The sequence below is a fragment of the Hermetia illucens genome, chromosome 1 (assembly GCF_905115235.1).
Source record: "Hermetia illucens chromosome 1, iHerIll2.2.curated.20191125, whole genome shotgun sequence".
Lineage (NCBI taxonomy): Eukaryota > Metazoa > Arthropoda > Insecta > Diptera > Stratiomyidae > Hermetia > Hermetia illucens.
In genome coordinates, this window is record NC_051849.1 from 24,740,980 (window position 1) to 24,765,057 (window position 24,078).

The 24,078-nt window shown below is 45.4% G+C and overlaps 2 protein-coding genes across 2 annotated transcripts in view; both read right to left on the reverse strand.

Annotated features, from left to right (window-relative positions):
* LOC119652818 (protein kintoun) overlaps positions 1-11,071 on the reverse strand; it is a 34,032-nt gene extending 22,961 nt beyond the window's left edge. Inside the window, exon 1 of the mRNA XM_038057149.1 lies at positions 8,212-11,071. Within this exon, the coding sequence (XP_037913077.1) occupies positions 8,212-10,412 (2,201 nt within the window). The 5' untranslated portion in view covers positions 10,413-11,071. The remainder of the gene's footprint in view (positions 1-8,211) is intronic.
* Positions 11,072-20,821: 9,750 nt separating this feature from the next.
* LOC119646471 (gamma-1-syntrophin) overlaps positions 20,822-24,078 on the reverse strand; it is a 260,298-nt gene continuing 257,041 nt past the window's right edge. Inside the window, exon 11 of the mRNA XM_038046923.1 lies at positions 20,822-21,482. Within this exon, the coding sequence (XP_037902851.1) occupies positions 21,447-21,482 (36 nt within the window). The 3' untranslated portion in view covers positions 20,822-21,446. The remainder of the gene's footprint in view (positions 21,483-24,078) is intronic.

Here is a 24,078-nt window from a genome sequence, read left to right on the forward strand (position 1 = left end):
TCGCTGGCTGCTTATCGCAGGGGTGGTGAAATTCATTCTGCTATACGCGGCTCCTGTCTGGTCATGCGGACTGGATAAAACAGTAAACCAGGGCAGAGCGAGTTCGGAATTCCGCCCAATCACGCTGAGGGTGTACAGTGCTTATAGGACGGTATCTGGGGAGGCAGTGTGTGTCATCGCGAGGATAATTCTCTTGAGTCTTGCTAGCGAATGAGTCATACTGCCTCTACCGGGGAAGGGGGGTGAATCCAGCCGAAGGGACTGCGGGCTCCCGAAAAGCCACTAGGAAGGAGCTGTACAGAAGATGACAGCAACGGTAGAATAATTCCGAAAAGGGCCATTGGACCGATACACTGATCTCGTGTATTGAGGGATGGGTCGAGCGAAAACATGGAGAATTGAATTACACACAGTTCCTTATGGGACACGGTAGATACAGGAAATACTTGCATCGTTTTGGATTTGATGAGCCCCAGACTGTCCCGAATGCGCCGATATACGCGAGGACCCAGAGCACTGTTTGAGATTCGCGATTGAAAGAGGGAGATTACACGACGCCCTCATCGCAGTTATTGGACCCCATAATTTCATGAAAGAGATGCAGACGTCCGAAGCAAATTGGAGTGCGATAAACGTAACAGTAACTACGATACAGGAAAATTTGCAGGAACTGGAACGAGCCCGGAAAGTGCGACAGACGTCTGACTTGGCTGTGCCCGTGTAAACCAGAGCCCTTTTCGCGAAGTAATAGTTCACGGTGGTCTCGCGGGGATATGGCCGAAGAAGTCGACGGGGGAGGGGGAGATTTAGTGGGTGAGAATCCAACACACTGGTGCAATCTTGCTAATCCGTATGGGTGAGGATAATCCAACCAGGAATCTGTAAGGCAATATCTATGATAGAAATAGAAGACGTGGTAGACCGTACCTCGAATGTCTGGAGTTCCTTACTATGACAGGCCTAGATGGGATACCGGTTGTTGCAGCGTTGATTATGATGATTTGGTCGTGGATCCTCCATCGATCGTTCTCCACTAGGTCCGATTCCTAATCCTTCGCAGACGGACCAGCTGTTATCTTTTTGTTTTCAATACGCTATGCAGAATATAGAAGCTTGCAATTGCTTGTGGACGGGGCATTCCAGTGTGTGGTCAATATTTGCCTATTCTCAGCTTTTACCTTGCGACTCTCTCTGTCAACCTGAATGGACTTAGGTCCTAGGTTCAAGTGTTAAACTTACTACAACCCCACGCATAGGGCTGCGCTACCTCGAACCACATAAATTTCTTTGGTATTATTCGTGTTGTCCGGGCTTCAGAATGGTAGTTTTATAAGGTTCTATCGAGAATGTTAATGCGTTTTTAGTCTTGGATTCCAAAAACCATCTCATTAAAGATCTCAGAGAACCTCGAGTTCCTTCTCCCTCCCATAGTATGAGGCATTGTTACATAAACAAAGAAAAGAGGTCACCACTTTGTCTAGCGTAGGCCCAAATTTTTAAGGTCAAAATTTCTTGAAATTTGCATTACTAAGATTACCAGTATCGTTATCGATTGGATTGCGCACATTCCAAAAACAAATCGTCGTCAATCAACAACTGCCGATAGTCAAATAAATAATCTGGCCTTGAATTTGTGGACATCACGATCTGAATGGATGACCTAAAGCGTCTGTTTGACGTCTGCCAGTTGCCCCGCATTAAAAAAGTGGTATTCCCTCCGCTAACTGCAATACATTTCCTGATCAATGTCGGTAGATATTGCTAAAGTTGACAATTAGCGGTGACACCCAGCAAGTAAGAATCTTACTAACGGAGTTGACGTCACTTGCAAATTAACAAAATATAAAAAAAAAACGACTTGATCGCCAGAATCCATTCAGGGGAAACGAAGTTTTATTGTGATTTCTGCGGAAACTATCTCCAAAGATTACAATGACGCAAAGTGAACCCATTTCGCAATCAGTCAGCTGCGCAAAAAAGAGCGATAAGAGCCCAAGCCAATTCTCTGTTTGCATTCCAGGGAAACAATCAACCACGCTAATGCGCTAATGCTTGTCACGATTGTGAAATATGAAATAATGAATTAGAATTTTCCGCTCGCGCGATAGCAGAGCAACAATAATAAAAAAAACCAAATTAAAATACGAGTTCCTCCGATTTAACTTTTGAAAGTTTGTTTTTTTCGCAAATATACATATTTTGACGACTTCTTTCAGCTTTCATCAGCGCCATTTCAAATGGTTGGTCGGTTGTCCCCCAGGTCCGAAAAGACCCCAAGTGTCCTGATAGTAGGACTGAACCTATTTTGTCAGCATACCCGATATATAAAGGACGAGTCCTAGCATTAAGTAATGTGGAGAGTGTTTGTTCTTAGTTTGTCACATAGGTCTGAGAAGACCCCAAGTTCACGATAGATTGACAGCTTTACAACTGACGTTTGACCCAAAGTTTTGCACGGAACGCATCAGTGATTAGGACCAGCTTACTGACTTTCTTGGCTGCTAGCTCGGTTGCAATAGTGGAGACTTCATTTAGAATCTAGGTTTAGATCAGGAGAAATTTAGGCACAAGAGGTCTGATTGCCATGGTGAACAGCGTCAGTCGCAACAAGGGTGACACCTGCTCAACTGACCTTAGAGGTGTAGAGTTCGCATGCGCTACCTATCTCTCGTTTGGAGCTTTTAGAGTCGAGATTATATGTGGTTTGAATTCGCAGCCTTGGACCTAGTTGTTGACCTTCAACATGTCATTTCGAGAGGCTTTCTCGAACCGTCATCTCGTTTTCAGTTTGAAGAGTTCCTTCGCTGCAAGCAAAAGTTTTCTCGCGTGGGGAAGGCGTTCACTCACCTAGGCAAAGCCGCTGCTCATTTTGTCCTGAGTAGCTACTAAGGATTTTGGCTTGGTTTCGATATATTCAGGGGCAAAAAGGGTAGATGTATATCCTTAGCTTTTTTAACTTTATAAGAAACCTCATCTGTGTGCTCATTAAGGTCGCCATCCACGTTCAGTTACGCGGAAGAGCCCACAATGCACCAGGCCGCAAGTTGAACTGAAAGCACCATCCACGTGCCGGTAAGCCCAATGGCATCGGCCAGCTCTGGACGTGGAAGGCCTTGAGATAAAAATTTGAGATATTATTTGTGCGCATTTAATTCAAGCCCATAAAATTCACGCTCACAGCCTAAACAAACATATCTGACCAGTTGGCCGAATCATTTTTCATTCGGTTACCGGCTTCCTGAAGGGTCCAAAGCCGATCCTACCCACGTTCCGGCCGTCGCTCAACTGCGGACTGTTCAGGCGTAACTGACGACCTTTAAGAGCAAGTAAACTACTACCCAGGCATTTGATGGGTCTCACATGTTCTAGGCAAATATTATTAATTCGCAGGTTAACATCGAGGACTCTCTTACAAATTCATGGGCCTGGTGTCTGAGTAGCGATGAAGCCTCCATTTTCGTGGGCCCTGTCACTGCCACCAAAAAATCATCAGCGTATTGAATAATATTTATGTCATTGAATACTCTAATGTGAGGAGAGTGGGTCTATATGTGAAAGAGGACTGGACTGTAGGAACAACCTTGAGGGATGCCATTGTACACTTCGGTGGCTTCTTCTCCTAGGATCAGTTTTCTGGGTGACAGGAATCTGATTATTCAGACCGATAAGTCAATGGGCGCTTGAATGGATTGAAAAACGCTTTCCAGGATGGTCACATTTACTCATTCATATGCGTTCTTCATGTCAAAGGAAACGGCTTGCACTAACCGACCCTTGCCTCAAGCAAGGGGGATATGGAGGAGACAATCATTGATGCAATAAGTCGTGGATAGGCTCCTTCTATAAGCACAGGAATTGGGCGTTAACAAGTGTCGATTCTCATGAAAGGTCATCAGCCTGTGCCTAACTATGGAGTTTATTTTTTTGTAAGGACATAGGGATGATTTTGATGTCAGACCATTCACTCGGCGGCTTGAGGTGTAGCCTAAAACAGGTTAGAAAATTGAGCAGAGCCGACTTGGCTTCGGGACTGAGCCAGGTCATATATGTTCCGATCCACCCCCGGAACAAACGGCCCTTATGTTTGTTGAGTACTGCATGAAATACATCTTAAGAGGTTTTTGGATAAAGGGATGACTCGCTTTGATTTCGATAGGGGTTGGAGGGCGTTGGTACTGGTCGAATAATATGCTTAAGTATTGACAGTTATCTTGATTGTCCGCGGCAACAACTCCTCTATTTTCGTCCTACGCCGACTTGAAGGTGTTAATTTTGGCCCAGAAGTCCTTGATGTTGGGATTCTGGTCGAGACCTTGAAAGGTAACCTTCCAAAACTTCTTTCTTCTCCTTAACTCGACTATGGGTGACCCAGTTGGATTAGACTCTGAACGCTTTCAAACGCTCGCTAAAAAGTGGGCTTGAATTGTGACTACCACCAAGCTTCGGGGATCGATCTTTTCCCTTTGATTAAAAATGGGACCTTGAGTATGCAGCTTTGAATACCCTTGACAAAACTATCGTAGGAGGATTGAGGGAGAAGCTTCTCAAGGAAAGATTGCAGGTGTCTCAATCCTACTGTGACTCTGGAGTCTAGCTTGAAATCGCTGATTATAAGCGAGATGATTGCGTGGTGCCTATTATAGACAGCATTGTCCGGGGTTTGCCGGTACCATACAGTGTTTGATGCATTGAATAGAGTGAAGTCTTTAAACACAATTATTATTACCCTGAACCATAAAGGCAGAATGGCCATTGTTCAAAAAGCTAAAATCTAAGTTGCAGGATAGATTCAGCATGGCTCGCCCTTTGGGTGTGGTATACATTTCCCCATTGACCACGGCACTAGCATTCAAGTCCTCGGTTATAGTGACATTTCGCTTGTCATTCAGAAAGTTAAGGAGGTCCAGGAGAGCTGAACGAAAGGTGTCTGTAGAAGAGTACGGAGGAAGGTACACCGGAGCTATAATGAGCTTAGGAGTCAAGTTTAGTATTTGAGAGATGGTGATGGTGAAAAGCGTTCGATATTTGGATTTGTGAAAATGGATACCTTTCTTGAATGCTATTTTGTAGGTCTTTGCACGGTTAGGATGCCATATAAATTAGTTTTTGCAAAAAATTCAAGGGAGGATTTGTTTTTTCAATAAAATTTGGATGTTATGTTGTAAACTTTAATCATTTAGCTAACGGGGGTGGGGTAGACACATTTAGCAGGAGCAGGTTGTCATTATCAATTTCTCCATAGAGACCTTTTAGCAGTTCTGTGTAGTTAGACTACGCAGAAAAAACTTGGAGTAGGGTAATGAATTGATTGAGAAGTCGTTGGAACTGATTCACTTTGGGAAAGGACGGGAGTTCAAAAACGGAATACATTGAGTGCTGAAGCTGTTCCCATTCTCAGAACCTATCCAATCGAAGAATCTGAAAATAATCAAGATGTTGTCACTTTAGGGTGCCTCACTTGGGGATACCAGGGATGAAGGGGCAGACATACTGTAAGTAAAGATTCTCCAGAATACCCAAGATGACACTTGAAGCTGAAAGGTCACAGGGGTTAAGATGGGGCTGTGAATGGTGAATTCTGCGTACCACGCGACCCCCAGTATCAACTAGTCTTGTTTCGGCAAAAGGGGGCACTGCCGAGATCGACTTATTTTCCTCGGCGAAACAAGGGCCATGACAGCCAGCCAAAAAGATATTAAAAACCCTAAACTCAGATTCTCCACTTATGTAAGTGGGAATCAATCTGACTGAAACCTAGCCCTTAACGGACAAGACGAAGCAGCCCCCTTCTGTGAGCACTGCTGACCCCGGGCTCCAGTCGATGCCACCTGCTGAGGCAAAAGTCTTGCCTACGAGTAAGCATCTGCTTTCGAGCAGAAAACAGTCCCCGGACAAGCCGGCTTTAGACAAAATAATAACTCCGGGCAAAACACTTTCACACAAATCGCCTAGAAGCAAAATACAAGCCCCGGGTTGTGCCAATGTTGAAGGGAAAGGATCTTCCCGGACTTCTGCGGCTAAGAACAAACCAAAGCGGCAGCGGCCTTTTGACGATCCCAAATGGATGCAAAGAGGGGTCGGCAACGGGCAACTCTTCATTTGCAGCCAAGGTAGGTGGACACTATAAAATGTAACGGATAAACTTTGCCCTCGAAAGTACGAACGTGGCTCAAACTGTCAAAGATTACGCGACTGACCCTGAAGAGGGTTTCCCTTTATAAAATGCCTTCTGCGGCTGCCAGAACAGGAACGTAATGTTGCTGAGGTCCTGAAGCAGCTTGGTGTCCAGAATAACTTCAAAACCTCTACCTGAATGGTGTTAGGCAGCAAAGCAGGAGAACGAGTCGATAGACCGGGAATTTACCGCACTATCCGCGTTCCTGGACCGGATATTAAAAATGTTCGAGAACAAGCGCACTGCCAGTTCTACCAGTAGGGGCTTGAGGCCGTTTTATTACAAACGTTGGATCCTAAAATTATCGAAGAGAACGATCCGAATCGTGGATGAGGTGCCAACGTTTTTGTTGTTCTTAAGTGGAACAAGAAAACCCTAGTAAGGATTTTTGTTTAGGAATTGAGGAGACCTAAATCCGCATTCACTTAATGCAGGCCTGGACCAAATGAAGAGCAATTTGTCCCCACTCTTTATGGTCCACAGACTCCCCTTTTTGGGTTTAACAGCCAAAGTTAAAAAATTAAAAGCGAGACAAAGACGGCTCTGGTTTCGTACCAGGGCAGAAGCAACTCATCAGACGCTGCTTCACCTCTGCCCTGGGAGCAGCGTGACCGAAGCGGCTCGCAGGTGTGGGCGAATTTCCGTTGGATATAATGCGCAATCTTCTGGCTTTTTTGGGAATTATAAATGGGAGCGTGTAATACCTGCGAGCCGCTTCGGTAACGCTGCTTCTAGAGCAGAGGTGAGGCAGCGTCTAATGAGTTCACTCTGCGTTGGTACGAAACCTTAATCTACCACATGGAATAAATTGAAGTGGTGGAGTCGGCAAGTAGCCAATTGTGAGGAGGAGGAAGAGACGGCCCGACCTCCTCAGACGAAGATACCTTGGTAAGATTTTCTTCAACGAAAAGTCTGCGCATTCTTTGTCTCTAGAGAATGTCCTTAGATTCGCGAAAGCATGTGAACGCCGTAGGCCTAATAAAGCCTAGAGTGCTTGGAGCTGCAGGTTCCCCTACTTAACTAAGTAAGCTAGGGCTGGGATATATGACCTATTGCCGATCATCTGTTGAACCACTCTTCGGGATTTTTTGATCTTGGCGGGTTCAGGTAGAATTTATGAAAAAAATTGACGACTTTTTAGCAGCTTTCCAGTTTTGGCACTTTTTGATGCTCCTTCGTTATGACGCGAACTTTAAAACAAAACACAGAAGGTTTGAGTACTTTTGTCAACACAATTTTCATCAGGATCACATTTTAGACGTCTGGAGCAAGAAGGTCTGCAGAATTTCTTCAAGTAGCTAGCCTGGCACATTTCGTGCATTGACGAGGCCGAGCAATGCAGTAGTGCAGCTTTAAGACACAATGTTTGAAGACAATTTCAGAGGGGATATCAGCACCATGGAAGACAACTTTCATAAAAAACGTGGGTATAAATTCTTCAGATTTTTTGGCTGCGAGCGGCTTAGGCGATTTTGATTGGGGAGAAGGCCTTACTAATGATATCGTGTTCAGGCATAGAGAGCGGGATGCCGCGGATAATACCAAAGCGGTAGAGCATGATTTGCGGGATGAAAGGTCTTAGCCCTTTTGATGAAGTCATTAAAGTTTTAGCCTCCTAGGCTGTATTGAAGATGATTTTGACACGTCCGTAGCCGTTGCACTCAATTTTGCTGATGTTAACAAGCTTGAGGTCTTCGATTGTGTCCATCAACTGCCGCTTGAAGGGAGACAGAGTAAGACGCCTTTGAAAAAGAGTTTTAGTCCTGGGAATCCCAGTCCGGGGGTTCCTTGCTAATCCCAACCATGCTATGGTATCGCCACTATTCGGACTAGTGCACTTGTCGCAGCATGCCACGAAAAGACGAGATAACTTAGCGAACTTCTTTAGGTAGCTTGAACTGTTAACAACAGCTCAGGGAGTAAATTAAAAAAAAAAAGAGCAAAAATATGTAAAAACAAAGAAAAGCGTCAAAACCTTGCTTGAAAAATTCGAGAGAAAATTCGACTAAAAGAACCGATCCAACTGGCGTACTCACCGGAACAGCTGTCTCTTGATCACGTCACTAAACCTAACAGTCTTCTTGCAACTCTCCGACAGTCCTGCACAGTCATCACGCCCCTCCTCGGGGATATCATCGAAGGATCCGATGCCACCAAACTCCACGGAGCACGAGAACGAGGAATGTTCGTCGAAGGAGGAGCAACTTTCCGACATGCTGCGCTCGTACCGGCTTCGGTATTTCAGGATTCCCTTATGGCAGGGTGAGATCGTCGAGTCGTTACCGCGCGACTCGGATAAGCTTCGGAGCTTCCGCCGCTCCGTAGAGGAGTCACCGTTGTCCGCAGGAATGTCCGCGATCGTGTCTCCCTCGGAGACTATCTCAATGGACTTGAATTCATCACAGGCTGATTCGGAAAGCGATCGTCGCTTCTTGTTCTTCTTTTTATGCTTCTTAGCCGCTCCGGAAGGGTGGGTTTGCTTGGAGCCACTGCTCTCTGTCGGGGAAGGCTGGTTTAGGGAATCCTGTGAGGACTTGATTTCAATCTCAATATGATTCGTGTCGGGAAGAGGTTTCACAGAAACTTCGAGCTCGTCCTTCTCCTGGAGAAGATTAAACTTGTTCGGGTTGACCACGAAGTCCTCAGTGATCGGGTGGTCTTTGAGGGATGCGGTATTCGGTCCGGCTTGGTAGGACTGGAGGCCCTCATAGTCGGCCAGAGCAAGGTTGACAATGACGTTGTTATCCCACGGCTCGATGTCAACTTCGCGGATTGTGGCCTTGGAGTTCGATGGGAATTGGACGTAAAAAGCATAGAAAACGGGATAGAACCCGGCTCCTACCGTAGAGAACTTCACATGCACAGAATTCTCGGTCTTGACATGCTCAATGGAGTCCGGCTGGACGTTTTTCACATGCAAGGTGAAGGCAAGGTTGTCGTCCAACGTGTTGCAGTCGAAATTTGGGGGGAAGTTGTACTCAATGTTGGGGTCCAAAAACGGGGCCTCGGTCGGAATGGGGTCGGGATCACTGGACGCACTGTTCCCGGGAGACATCTCGGCGCTCACTGAGGGCAATTCGATGACTTTGGGGTTATCTTCGGGACTAGGGGACACATTACCGCTGTCGTCGCGCACATCACTCTCAACACCGCTGTCTTCGCGGTACAGATCTTTCAGCGTCCGCTCTTTCGCGTCACTTACCACGGGCAGCGTGACAGTCAACTTGCGGGTAGTCTTGTCGAACTTCGCGAAACCTTCTTTATCGTTCACTGGGAAGGGGAGGTCCACGTTCAATTTGTACTTGGCAGGCTGCGTGCTCTTGAGGTAGAGCTTCCTTTCGGTGACGTCCAAGTTGCACTCGGACGTGGAATTCAGCAGGGGCAGTGAGATTTCCACGACTAGTTCCCTGGGAATGGTCACGTTGAGCTTGGCGTCGAGCTCGAAAGTCATTTCCGAGTAGTCAACGGCTCGACGGTGTTTTATCACAAATTGCGGCGTTGTGTAGTCGTCCAACTTGGGGCGGGATTTGGGCGAGGTGGAGGTGAAGGACTTGGGCTTTCCCGACTCTTTCGGGAGCGGTGGCAGAAGATCGTCAATGGGGCTGGGTTCTTGAGGTTCCGGGGCTTTGTCGGACATTTTGCGGATCACAGTAGGCTGGGCGACGCCCTTGAATGCAATTTTTGGGAACTTGAGGTTGGCACGGTCTAATTTGACTTTGTGCTCGCGCTCGACGGCATCGCATGCGGTCTCAACCAGATGCTTCTTGAAGGCGGCGTTCTTCTCTGCCATCCGGAGGGCGTCCGGGTGAAAGACTACGTCGAAGACCATGCAAGATCCACCCTTCTTGTCGAAATCCTTCCGGGGTGGCGCCTGGGACAGGGGAATGCTCCACATGAGGCCCTTCTTCCCAGTTGCGTGATCCATTTGGGGATTGCTCTTCGGGCGCTCGACCTTGTCGCTTTGGGCGATGTTCACAAACGCTTTGGTGGTCCCATCGACAGAGGTCTTTGCCACGAACCCGGGCTCCGGGTTGATGAACGTGATGTCCACCCCGCGCTCCGCCTCGAGCTGTGTCAGTTCCTGTTGGAAGATGCGGCGGTTCTCGGGGCTTTGGATCTCCTCGCAGTAGTCGAAGAACATCTTCTTGAACGTCTCATCCTTGAAGGCCTTTGTCATGTTTTCTACCTCGTCCCGGGTCAGGTTGAGGTCCTCCCAGCTTTTGGGACTCCGCGCCATGGTCCTGCCGGCGAAATCGCCCGCTCTGCTCCGGCTTCGCGACTCTTTGCCGTCAAATGGCTGCTGTTTTGGACGGGCCCGTTGTTCGCTGAGGGATCAGAGGTGGTGTCTTACCTATTTTTATCGACCAAACTCGTCCGGCTCGCCAAACTCGCGCTAGGCACCGCCGGTCGCTGCGGGCTGTTATGAAACACTCGAGGGAGCGCAAATGGACAAATCTAGGGCGGGTGCGAAACTTCTCGAAAACAAAACACAAACTGCACCGAAAATGACTGAACGCGACGAAACTTTGGATTGTGCTGGGCGGCAGCCGGTCCCCGGTAATTCTTCCTTTCGCGGAAATTTACTGAAACGCAATTTCCTCACGCGATGGAGCTGGAAAACGGTTTTCTGACGCAACGATCGCGGAATCTGATTGGATCGAACTGGGGGCGGCTGTCACGGGCGACACAGAAACTTTTGCACTTTTCACTGGACTTGAACTGTCTCGGATGGCTCACGGATGGCTTTCTACTTCCACTGGGCTGCGCTGACCTAATTCACGCGGGTCTGACGGTTTTTTTCTCGGTTTTCTGTCACGAATGGAAAAATCCACTACAGCACGTAGTTGACACGAAACGCTCGGAACGTTCTGCGGCGAGTGAGCACTAACGGCGACGAGAATCTTCCCATTGGACCGGCGAACGGCGAAGTGCTCTTTTTGCACAATTCCCAACTTGAAAAAGTTGTATGGCGGACCACGTGAGAGTGAAAAGGATGGGCAGAGTTGCTGGGATACGTGCGAGAAACAGCTGAGAGTTGTTTTGGTTTCTCAGTTGGTCCGCTCTCAGGTGACATGGGAACATGTGTTTTTGTTTGTTGACAAAATAGAGAGCGGTTGGGAAGTTGGCTGCGAGTCGTGGGTGGATTGGGTGTTGGGTTACGTGTCTTTTACTGTACACTGTTAAGATGCAAGTGAAATACATCCACAGTGTGGTACCGACTTACTGATTTTCTATTTTAATGAAATTTAAATTATTGGATTATAAAAAAGAAAGAATTTTGGGTGGAAATTAATTATAAGAAAATTTAATAGAAATAGTTAGGAGGGATGGATTGCTTCAGTCTAAATAGCTGTACGTCATCGCAGCGTCTCAGGGGTAGGTGAGGAAAGTGCAGGAACTTTGCAGTCTTGCAGATTACTCACTATGGAAGCTATCCCAACACCTGGCAGCTAGGGATGCACCACCAAAAATGAGAAGAAGATGGAATTTAAGGTCCCGTACGGATAACCGGCGAGAGTCGTCTGACTTGGTGACTGGGTCGAGCTTCCGTAATGGACAGCACGGCGTCGAAACCGCAAGTCGTGAGGCGGTTCGACGTCTAGGCCCCACGACGACCAGGAGCATGGCTCCGTGTGCTGCAGCTGTTTCGCCACAATCTGTGGCGACCACTTCAGCAGGTTCGCGTAGGCGGCGGATGAAATAGACTGAGGAAATGAACCTCTTCATCATCCGGTCCTACTACGAAATAACGGTGGGGGCTGGTACGACATCTTATCGTCCCTTGTTCCTCCAGTGATTCGGCGAGCATTTCAATACTCGCCGAAGCACTCCTCTCCACCGTCCAGCTGAGGTTTCCGCTGAAGTTCGGGACGAATTCCAAAGAGCGTGTATAGAATTCTCGGGTATGGATCCTTTGCGTAGACCAGGTATTCCCAAGCTCTATGCATTTCCAGCAATTCCGGGGATTCTATCTCAAATCAATGAAGAGATTGCATCTCGGCTGTGTACGCATATGTCGCTGCTGCAACTACAATCAATTGTGTATTGTGGTGCAGTTGCGGCTATCAGATTGCATGGTTAGAAGATTCGCTTTCGTGTTATTGGTTTGAGTGATCGAAGAGATCCACCATGGAAAATTCGTCTGAAACGTCGGCGGGACTCACTAAGGGAGGACATTGCTGGACTGATTCAGATCAGCACTGGCAATGCCAGCAGACGGGTGAGAAATAAAGTGGAGAGGGTTGACACCTGTAGTTGAAATTCTGGACACACTAAAGCAGAATGTCCAGAATGCAACATACGCGAGGAACCAGCGGAGCTTTTTCATATCTCTCAACGAATCCCAACAGAGCGTCCAGACAGTACAGTTTTCGGTGACGGAAGCGAAAGAGTATTGGGGTGAACTTTGGGGGTTACCCCCCAGCATGCTGAGTGGATCACCGCCGAAGGCACTCGTCATGCAAATACGCCTGGCATGAATTTTGCGAATGCTACCGAAGAGGAAGTTCGACGAGCCATGAACAGCCCGAAGAACTGGAGGGGCCCAGGTCTGGATCGGGTGCAGATTTTCTGATATAAGAAATTTACCATCGTACACAGTTGCTTGGCACACAGTATAAATAAGGTCATGAGCTATCCGAATACGTGGGTGATGTCTCTGGTGGATAAATTTTTTTATTGATAGTGACGAGGCAATAGGCAAGGAAGCTGATTTGATAGTTTTGGTGTTCATGTCGAAAACGAAGAAGTAAGGCTTCCTTGAGGACTGAGATGTGAGCGAAAAATTATCTTTTTGTGCCAGGGTAATATTCTTCATTCTATGCATTTATTCATTTGTTATTGGTTATCTTCAAGCCATTAGTGAGATAGGTCGAAAGTTTGTTATTACACCAATTTCTAATACTTCATTGCTTCGAATGGCTATTATTAATCCGGATTCTGGAGAACTTGGATCTGCACTATTTTGATAGCATATTTAGTAGGGTTTCAACGATTTGAATTATTACCTCACCGAGTTTGAAAAACGGATATTTTTCTGACGATGATATGTAGCAGATCAGAGGGGGAGGGTCATCCAGTTCAGTCGGGGCACCGGTCACGATCGGATCGATCAATCGTGACATGCCAGAGGCAAGCAGCAAGGAGAAGATACTTCAACTTCAATATCTGGATAATTTCGAATAGACTTCGGTCGGCAGTCAGCTGAGACGGACGAGCAGAACAAAAATTTCTTTTTCAAGATTTATTTTGCCGACGTTAGTCGGACGGAAATCATACGTTTTTATATATTTCCCTTTTCTCCACAGGTGAAAATCACATCCCCAGGACAAGAGGGTCGCAGGTAGCAGCAAAGGAGATGTCTGCCAGGAGGGCGAAGACCGGGGCCCCTCTGACAAAGAGGGGCGTCCGAGCCCGGGAGACCAGACTGGGGCAGACTTGCTCGAAATCATCAGCATGTTGAAGGAGGAGATTGCGGAACTCTGTGCAGAGCTCAGAGCGGAAAGAAAAAAACGGCAGAAAAAGGAAAACCTGCAACAGCAAACCGGATAACCCATTGAAGTGGACGATATCGTCCTCCTCAGGCCAATATCACGCCAATCTCCGCCCAGGAACCTAAAAAACCTAAAATACCGGTAATCACCGGATACTCATTAATCGTCCCTCAATTGCTAAGGTCCCTTAAGGCAAAAGAGATGAAAACAACAACACAGAATTGAGGATCAAGTCAAAATCTTCGCTCTTATCAAAGAGCAAGGCTTCAGCGTCACAACCAGCACCCCTCAATCCCTGATAACGCAGTCCCTCATTATTCGAGGACTACATCGGGAAACCGATGCTGCGGAAATCCTTGCGGAGCTCAAAGCAGAGTATCCGGAGCTAAAAATCATATCTGTAGCCAACTTCCTGGCCAAACAGGATAAAGCTATCCATAAGGAGAATCCTACCTCCCAATTAAGTCTCAATCGGGACTTATCATAGTAAGCTTCGAGCTCTCTCAAGAGTTCAACGATGCCTTCAAAGTGAAGTACATACTGCACCAGAAGGTCACCCTAGAAAAAATAAGGCTATTGGAACTGATACAATGTTTCAACTGTCAGAATTTTGGGCATTTAGCTCAAAATTGTACAATTGTACACCGGTGCATAAAGTGCACGAAAAAACACCCGGGTGGCGGCTGCCCACGCCCCACAATGGCACAACTGCGCAAAAATCGGACATCCCGCCAGCTACCGCGGTTGCCCGGCATACCAAGATATGCTCACCCGAAAAGAGGCTGCCAAAGCTCACAAAACTAAAGAGGTACAGCAGACCAAACAGGCAGTAGTACAACAATCGCAAAGTTTGGCCAAACCAGGCGTATCTTACGCCCAAGCCACGAAAAACTCGCTGCCCCGGGTGGCTCCTGCACCTCCACCTCCAACAATATCGACTCTCCCAAACCAATCTGCTGCGTTCCGTGAATTGGTTCGAGCTTTTGCTTCAGCCAGCACAAACGAGCAACGGTGATTCGCCGTCATCAAACTCATCCTTAGTCTATGGAATTAAATATCGCTACTTTTAACTCCGCGTCTCTTGTATCTCACGCCAACGTGCCACTACGGAGGTGTTGGTCGACTCTCTGAAAGCAGACATTTATTGCGTTTCGGAGACTCATCTTAAAAGCAGGCATAACGTGAACTTCGCAGGATATAATACCATCCGGGACGACGAAAACACTGGCGTGCTTATGAATTCGAGGAAGTCGCCATAGACAACCTGCTAACTTGTTTCGCTGCGGCGGCTTTCATTAAAACGGCAGATCTCCGCAGTCTTCGTTTATATACGATGCCAATAAAAAAAATGAGGGTCATGACTTAAAAGTCTTGAGCGATCTCCAGTTGAAATCTAATCACACTATCTTTGGAGGCGACTTCAACTCCAGGCACACTCACTGGGACGACAAGGCCATCAGTTGTAATGGGAAAATCGTGCTTAAATCCACGAGCCTTTCTCGCCAACCAATCTCGTAATGGTCTTGCCGGATTCGCCATCAAGACCCAGTAGTCAATCTATAATAGACTACTTCCTTCTGTCTATGGAAATGAAGTAAAGCTTTCAAGTAATATCATGTGATACTTTGCCAATCATGTCTGATCATTTCGCGGTGAAAAAGGGAGTAATGACCACAATTAGACCTTTCGCCCACACTGACTGGGATAAATTCAGGGCTGAGTTAGTACCGAAACTCAACTTGAAAAAGCTCATAAATAATCGTAATCTGTCGGACAAAGAAATCGACGAAGCTATTTACTTGGCGTCTGACGCTACTGACATTGCTACACGCAGGAACTCTAACCTGATGAGTTTGAGTTCAATTTTCTTCCTTCTTGAGATAATGACCCACTTGAAAGTTAGGCAGATTTGGAGGCGCAATCTCAAGCTCAAATTTCACGAATACGGCAATAAAATCAATGCAGAATATTAAGCATTACTTTCCCGGATTAACTGTCTCAGTACGCTAATCGGTGGTATGGTGGCGACTTTCCATAGCAAGGAATTGACCCGAAAACTTGCAGTCATTAAGCCTGGCGCGGATATGTTCCAAAATATCAACAGGTTAACGGGGAAACACAAAGTCCGTAGCTTTGTTTTAACGCAAAATAAAGTATGAGTCTGCAGTGATGCTGAAAAAGCAAAAACACCTGCGGAATTCTTTGAGTGGCAGCTCAACGCAACAGGACGGCTCTCACTGAAACTGTTGATTCAACAGACAGAGAATTCTCTTCCAGGAACTGCTACAGAATCAAGTCTTTTTCTGCCCAGAACACTTCCAATGAGCCTACTGATTCGAGGAGCTTTCTGAATTCATCACAACTCACAGCTATTACCTATAACCTTAATAGTAAGAAGTCAGCAGGCCCAGACGGAATTACGAATTTCGTCTTAAAAAACCCTTCCGGTAGCCTCCATTTAGTTCCTAATCGCGGTTTTTAATAACTGCATTAAGAATGACTACTTCCCATCCACCTGGAAAATAGCCAAAATTATAGCCATTTGGAAAAGAGGTGCCTCTTGCGAACCTGGTAACTTTAGACCCGTTTCACTTTTATTTAACTTAGGGAAACTTTTTGAGAGAGCATGGACAGTTGGGCTAGTCTAACACTGCAATCTCAATAACATTATTCCAGACCATCAGTTCGGTTTCCGTGCTAAACACGGAACACAGCGCGTCCTAAGCTACCTCCACGATACTGTGGTTAGCAGGCTTAACTTATTTTTCTTCTTTTTCTTCAGCCTTTGTCCCGTTCACAAGCGGGGTCGGCTCGTCGTGATCGGTTTCGACATTTGACTCTATCAAATGCCTGATCTGGGTACAATCTCGAGGTTTTCAAATCCCCATCTAGCGTATCAAGCCACCGTTGTTTAGGTCTGCCTTTTGGTCGTTTACCATCGAGTTCGATGTTCAGACCAATCTTGGCAAGTGAATTCTCGTTGCCATGAATTGCGTGACCATACCAGCGAAGACGCCTCTCTCGCAACTTTTCCACGATCGGTGCAACCCCATAACGATCGCGGATGTCCTCATTTCGGATGTGATCAAAGCGTGTCACGCCATTAGTCCCACGTAACATCTCCGTTTCCATTGCCGCAAGACGCCGTTCATTGCCTTTTATGGTCGGCCAACACTCAGAACCATAGAGAGCGACTGGACGGACGACGTTGCGGTAAATTTTAGATTTGAGACGTTCGTTGATACGTCGATCACAAAGGACACCAGTTGTGGAACGCCACTTCATCCAGGTTGCGTTAATGCGTGAAGCAATTTCATAACGCAGCTCTCCATTGGCTGATAGCGTTAACCCGCGGTATTTAAATCGCTCAGTTCTGGGCAGATCACTGCCGCTGACAGTGATTCTGCCTGTTTCATGGGGTTCGGTCGTCAAAAATTCAGTTTTGTTTAAATTCAATCTGAGACCGTGTTGCATGAGGCGATCATTCTATTTTTGAACAAGTTGCTCGGGATCATTTTTGCTATTAGATGCTAAGAAAACATCATCTGCATAAAGCAGTGTGTAGGGCGCTGGACGTTGGATATCCCGTGTGACGGTGTCCATAGCAAGAACAAAGAGGGGTGGTGAAAGGGCGCTTCCTTGATGAACACCAACAGAGACACGAAGCGGTTTTGATACACCCGCCATACTTCGAACTTTACTTTTTGGATCGTGGTAGAGCAATTGAACCCAGCGCACGAGTTCTTCTGGCACTAAGTGTTGTCGTAGAGCATTCCAGATGAGTTCGTGTGGTACACGGTCAAACGCTTTCTCTAGATCCAGAAATGCAATGTAAAGAGGGCGATGCTTCTCACGGTGTTTCTCCATGAGTAACCTCGCAGCGTGTATTGCGTCAGTAGTTCCGCAGTTTTTGACAAATCCGGCTTGATTCACAGTTATTTCAACGATTTCGCGAATACGGTTGTCAAGAATGCGTTTAAAAATCTCCATGGTATGGGAAAGTAACTGGATCGGACGGTAATTTGAACATTCTGCTGGACTACCTGCCTTTTTCCATATTGGAACTGTGGTACTTTCTTGTCAGTTAAATGGTGCTCTTCCTTCCTGAATAACCCGGTTACAGAATTCACTGAGCCACAGTGGTGGGTCCCAGCTTTTTGCTTTCCAGAGCTCAGATACGATGTTGTCAGGTCCTGTTCTTTTCCCTCATTTCATTCGTTTTATTGCTTCCTCGACTTCAGTTGCGCTGACGGTCAGTCCTGGGGGGTTTAATGTGAGTACCTGTCATGGATACTTAATCGCCCGGTCTTCTTAAGACACGGATTGATTTTATGATCACAATCAAAGCCCCGCCCAAGCAAGCTACGACGGTACCAGTCTATACCAAGTGCATGGCTCAGCATTCATACTAGTAGATGCAAGACCTATCGAAATCTCTACCGAACTAAGAAGTACGGCACCCGTGTTGAAACGCAACACCACCTCGAGGTGCGAAGGTCTCTGTTCGCTTGAACGTAACCACAACCCCCATGAAGCTTCCACTAGGGGGCCAACCGCAAACAATTCAGCTGTACTCACATACAACGGGAGTTCACCCGAAGTATGAGAGTCCAGGAGCTATCCCGGTTCCCATGGTACCAGTATACCCCTGGTAAGGTTTCATGACCAATTACCACTTCAGATGAGTCCCGGTGCGGACTCGGGTCTGATCGCCCTGATTAGGTCTTTGGAGCATTCGCCCATTGCATCACGCCGGCAAACCAATATGATACAACGTCTCCTGGTGCCATCACTATGGAGGTTCTCCTCGGCCACTTGGTTCTGGTTTGGCCGACAGTGTTGCCACTCACCTCTGAGCACCAGTTGCGCTGACAGGTGGAACTGGTCCAAAAATCGGCAATGATTGTGGAAGTGGAGGATGAGCAAATTCTTTAGTTGAAATGTGCTCGAAGTATTCTCGCCATTTATCCGTTGCGGCTCGACTGTTGGTAAGCAAAGTACCGTACTTGTCATTAACGCAACAGAAGTGTTTAATATTCTGTGTACGTTTGTTACGGCTTTTAGCGAGTCGATGCAGATCTCTCTTGCTATCCCGAGTGTCCAGTTTATCGTAAAGATTTTTGTAATGGTTCGCTCGGGTGAGAGCGACTTCTTTCTTTGCTTCCCGGTTGGTATTCTTATAAATTTGTCAAATAGGAAGCGTTTTATCGTCGTGAAATTTGTGGTAGGGGCGTTTCTTTTCACGGACCTTCATTTCAACATCGTCATTCCAAAGCCAAGTATCTTGGTTGATGAACCGCTTACCTGGCTTGGTTACCCCAATGGTTGCAGATGTCGCTTTGTGGATCGTGTTTTTGGCTCCATGATTCTTCCACATTCGTAATGGTTGGTAATCGTGTGAGTGAGATCGTTTCTTCTTTCTTCCCACGAAATCGCCACCATTTAATGCGCGGCGGGCCACTGCGTTCCTCACGCTGTTTTACCGGTGGCTTAATTCAGTCGATGTTGAGGTGTTATGGTCTCATAGGGAACGGCTTTGCAATCAGTGATAGTGATCAAATTTCGGCGTCTTATGAGAATATAGCCGATTTGCGTTTTACTGTTTCCATTATAAAATGTTGGATGATGAGATAATCGTTTGATGAACTATGTAATAATAAGTACAAGGTCATGGGTGTCCGCAAAATCGATTATACGCTTATCATCATCATCAACGGCTCAACAACCGGTATCCGGTCTAGGCCTGCCTTAATAAGGAACTCCACACATCCCGGTTATGCACCGAGGTCCACCAATTCGATCTCCCTAAAAGCTGTCTGGCGTCCTGGCCTACGCCATCGCTCCATCTTAGGCAGGGTCTGCCTCGTCTTCTTTTCCTACCATAGATATTGCCCTTTTAGACTTCCCGGGTGGGATCATCCTCATCCATACGGATTAAGTGACCCGCCCACCGTAACTTATTGAGTCGGATTTTATCGATAACTGGACGGTCATGGTCTTTACGCTCGCGACCCTCATTGCGCGCTCCGAACCTCTTTCCCTCACTTACGTCTGCCTTTTCACTTACATGACCATTAAAATCGCCGGCAATGATGGTATAGTCGTTAGCAGGCACGGGACAAGTGTTTTCATCGAGAAGTTGCCAGAAGCCATCTTTCTCACCATTATGTCGATCTGTCTGTCGTCCGTACTCGGTGAAGAAGTGAATAGTGCGATCAGCTGATATAATGGTGAGCTTCATCAGCCAATCATCACATGGTTCGACTTCTGTAATGGCATCACGGAAACCCTCTGAGATGGCAATGCCAACACCATATTGAGTTTGTGGGCTACCAAAATAGAGAAGTTTACAGCCATTTTTACGGCGTTCGCAATGTCGCAGCTTTTGGCACCATATAATTGGGCTTCTTGCAGAGCGCAGATATCAATGCGCTTCTTCCGAAGGGCTTTTGCGAGTTCCTCGGTCTTTCCAGTTAGGGTACCAACATGTAGTGTACAGACACGTATTTGTTTTGTTCGTTTTGTTCGGACTAACTTGCTTACCTCTTGACGCCGTCCATGCATCAAGAACCCTTGCCCATTTCTCGACAGGACCGGGGCCCGGCCTGTCGCGGGAGCTGCCACGAAGAGAAATCAGGTAGGATTTATCATAGTGGAATAACTCCAACTATACTCTATTTATCTCTTTCTCTGAACGTGAGGGATCAAAGGGCTCAAAGGATGATGGTGATGATGGTGATAATACTTATACTTCCTGACCCGAGTGTACCTAACCAAATTCGTAAGTGTTTTCTTGGCAAGACCCCCTTGGACGTTTACATTACCTATATTAGTAAGGTTTTGTTTCATACAATGGGCACTAAACCGATCTTCAAAGCACTATTGGACTTGATTGGTTGGTTTGGGGACCATCTACGTCGTGTCATCGATATAATAAACAAAATTTTTAATTTAATTGATTTGATTTTCAAACAACATCAGTTCACGTTTGATTGTCGAAGTTAAGCGTTGTTGGCAGCATTTCAAGTATTAAGATGGGGGACCATTTGGAAAAATCGCCGAAATAATTCAAAATGTTTCAAACAAGAAGCTTCCTGCTTCTGATTATAGGCTTATGATTAACTTACGGAAATAAAACGCATTTGTTTTCGTAGATAACTAGACGTCTTTAGTTTTATTTTCCTTCGCAAACTATCATATATGTCAATATGAAATGGAAGTGCTTCAGATAAGATTCCTTAATCTGCAGTTAATACAATTTTAATGTCATCAGCATTAACTCTACAGTTATATATATAATTTCCAGTAAATTACAATATATAATGAAAATTATTGTGTGTCATATGATTGAGATGTTTTACGCTTACTAAATTGTCTAAGCTACCAGTACCTCCGTGTCCTTGTTTTACTTTTTTTTGAGAAGGCATAAACAGTTTCCTTGGTATGTTTGCATTTCAGAGTGTATAATACAATTAATGTTAATTTAAACTTATCGTTACATGCTAACCGCCCTCACTTGACCCGTGAGTGCAAGTTTAACATTTCTATTCTGGAATCACACTTAATTTTAACGAGTATTTATTTAAGAATTTCATCTGGAGACCCGCCCCCAACGGTGTGGTCTCCATTCATAAATAAATATAACAATAAGCGCAAAAGTTTGATATAAGATCTTCAAAGAGATTTCGGTTCTATTCTTCGTAGTCGAAGGAAAACGTGCAAAAATTTCACTTTTAATGAAAGATTAGAAGGAGAAGTTGATGGTGTGAAAGCACCTTTTAAATATCCAAAGTCGGCCCGGGGCCCGATAAAACCTGTTAAATTAGTTTCCAAGGTTAATTACGTATTACTCGAAATGTACAAATATATTGGATCAATTTGTTACTGGAATCTAGAGGGTTGATGTTGTGAGCTAAATATTGTGCGAAATAATCTGTCTGTAAGTGAACTGAGTGAGTATCTTAGATGCGTTTATGAATATTTACGTGCTTAGAACGTTACTGACTCCCCTTGCTTGGCTTAGTGTGTAATACTTTGAATATTAGACGTTTGAGCTATTTCCTATCCAATTACATCAGTTCCCAGTATATATTCCGCGGCAGGGCCCGCCACAGTTACATCTATACAACATTATTTACTCTATCGGCGCTAGTTCGAGGCCAGTCGCCCAGCTTAACACTTACTGACGGGTATCTATTGACTTCGCTCGGGTTACATTTATCTTTATTTAATACAAAAGCTAATCAAAGCTTATGCTTAGGCAGAAAAATAGAGTCTTCCTTGAAGACATCGAAGCCAAAAATAAATCTACATTTACTTCGGCGCACATAATTAATACTTTCGCTTCGGTTTCTCTAAGTCTGTATTATACTATTCCATAGCCATCTAAATATTTTAGGTTAATTTACACAGCACGTACGTACTAGAATTGTTTTTTTTTCAACCAACAACATTCATGTCTGTATTGTGGTTACTGTCGTGGTTTATATTCATTTATATATACACAATGGATTGTTTCAAGTAAATAGCACCTCTGAAACAGTAAATAGTTTTAAGTTATCAATCTTATCTACGTTAATTTTTATGTATAATATTTTACACTAGGTTTCTACAGCCGTTCGTTTTTCACATAATTACTTTTTTTCTTATTCTAATTTTTGGGTTTTTGTTATAAGTTTTATCCGTGAAATGAATGAGGAATTCAATGATATAATCACACAGTGCAATAAGGTACATAGATTGATATCGAAAATTTTTAAAGAAACAAGTTTGAATCTTTTAATAAAATCAAAATGTAAAATTGAATAAAACAACTATTTGCAATTTTGATAGTTGCGTATGGCAATACTTGTCATAAAAGTACTAAAAATTGCCGTCAGATTAGGTTAAATTCCAAATCAAATAAAATAAACAATAAATGGAATTGGGGAGTCTCCAAATCAATACGCGTGCTAAGAAGACTGTGGAATTATGCCTACACGGCAGGTACTCACGTTAAACACCTGAACTTTCATTTAAAAGATGGAACACTACAAAATTATTAAGAATCTCCAGATTTACACGGTCTCAAAGTATAAACTTTTATGTAGAGGACAAAACTATGATGGTTAGAAGGAGACTAAAACTTTAAGATAAATTCGCCCTTCCAAAGAAAGTGGGTAGTAAGAATTACAAGGTACAGAGTGTGAAAACTTAACTTTCAAAAGTCAGTTTACCAATCTTAAGCGGTCTGCTCTGATTATGCTTCAGGTTGAAGTTCGCAAGTCCTCACGCGAACTCTCAGAGTAGTCGTTGGAAATCGTTTTCGTACGGGACAAGAGTATACAAGGCCGGCTTAGTATCCAAATAACCGATGATTTGTTCCCCTGTTGCTCATGTTTTAGAGGCAAGCGGATCTGATGAACGGAAGCTAAGCAACCATCCTCCCTGCACTGCAAAAGATGCTAATAGGACCTCAAGTCGAGGTGGAGCACGCCTTATTAATTAGGATGCTAAATACTTGGATACCTTCAGTTTCAAGTTATCCTGGCGGCGGGCTCGTAAGGGTAGACATTTTTTCCGGATTTCTTGTGGAATCAGGACAAGTTTTAAAACTTTTCAAACAAAGAATGGATAGCAATAGAGGAAGAAGAGGTTTTGATGCCAGGCGTATCATCGGAAGATGAGTTGCTGGCATATAGCTTAGAGACAGTAGTCGCCGAGAACAGTACTCTCTGTACCTAGCTCCCTCACTGTCGTGCAACAGTTGAGTCATACAAGCACTCGATGTTGAACTTGGGGAACCGCAGCTCCTCAGCCCTGCGAGAATTGGCGAACAAAACACGCAAGCGGCGGCAATCGACAGATGGTGATCCCTTTCGAGGCCGATATCAGTGCCTCTATTGCTTCGCATATCCAGGAGACAACTCTTAAGCCTACTGCTGATCGCAAAATGGTCAATCTGATTACTCGTATGTTGTCGGCTAGTTGAAACCCAACTGACTTTATAGTAAGCTCTGTGCTCGAACAATGTGCCACCAATGAGGAGGCGGTGGAAGGTGCAGAAATTCACGAACCTCCCACTGCATGAAATTGCTCGTAGAGGGCATCCTTCTGCATTACATAGAATGTTTCTATTGATCAATTGCAAAGTACAATTGTGATACTCCTTAACCTAGACCGGAATCTTGCAGTCAGAAGTTTGTCAGCAATCGGGTCCCAAGCGAAGAGAGTGTGCCTTGCGGTAGTGGTTACCAAAGCCAACACCAGATTTACATTTGTTTTCCAGGGTATCAAAGGGCATTGTCGCAAAAGTGAGAGCGTTGCTCTTCCCAGAATGTATTGTTTATCTCTCGTTCAAGTTGGAGAAAGCGAGCATTTTGGGGACACCCGACACCTTTATCGAGGAGCGCCTGCACATTTCAAACAGGT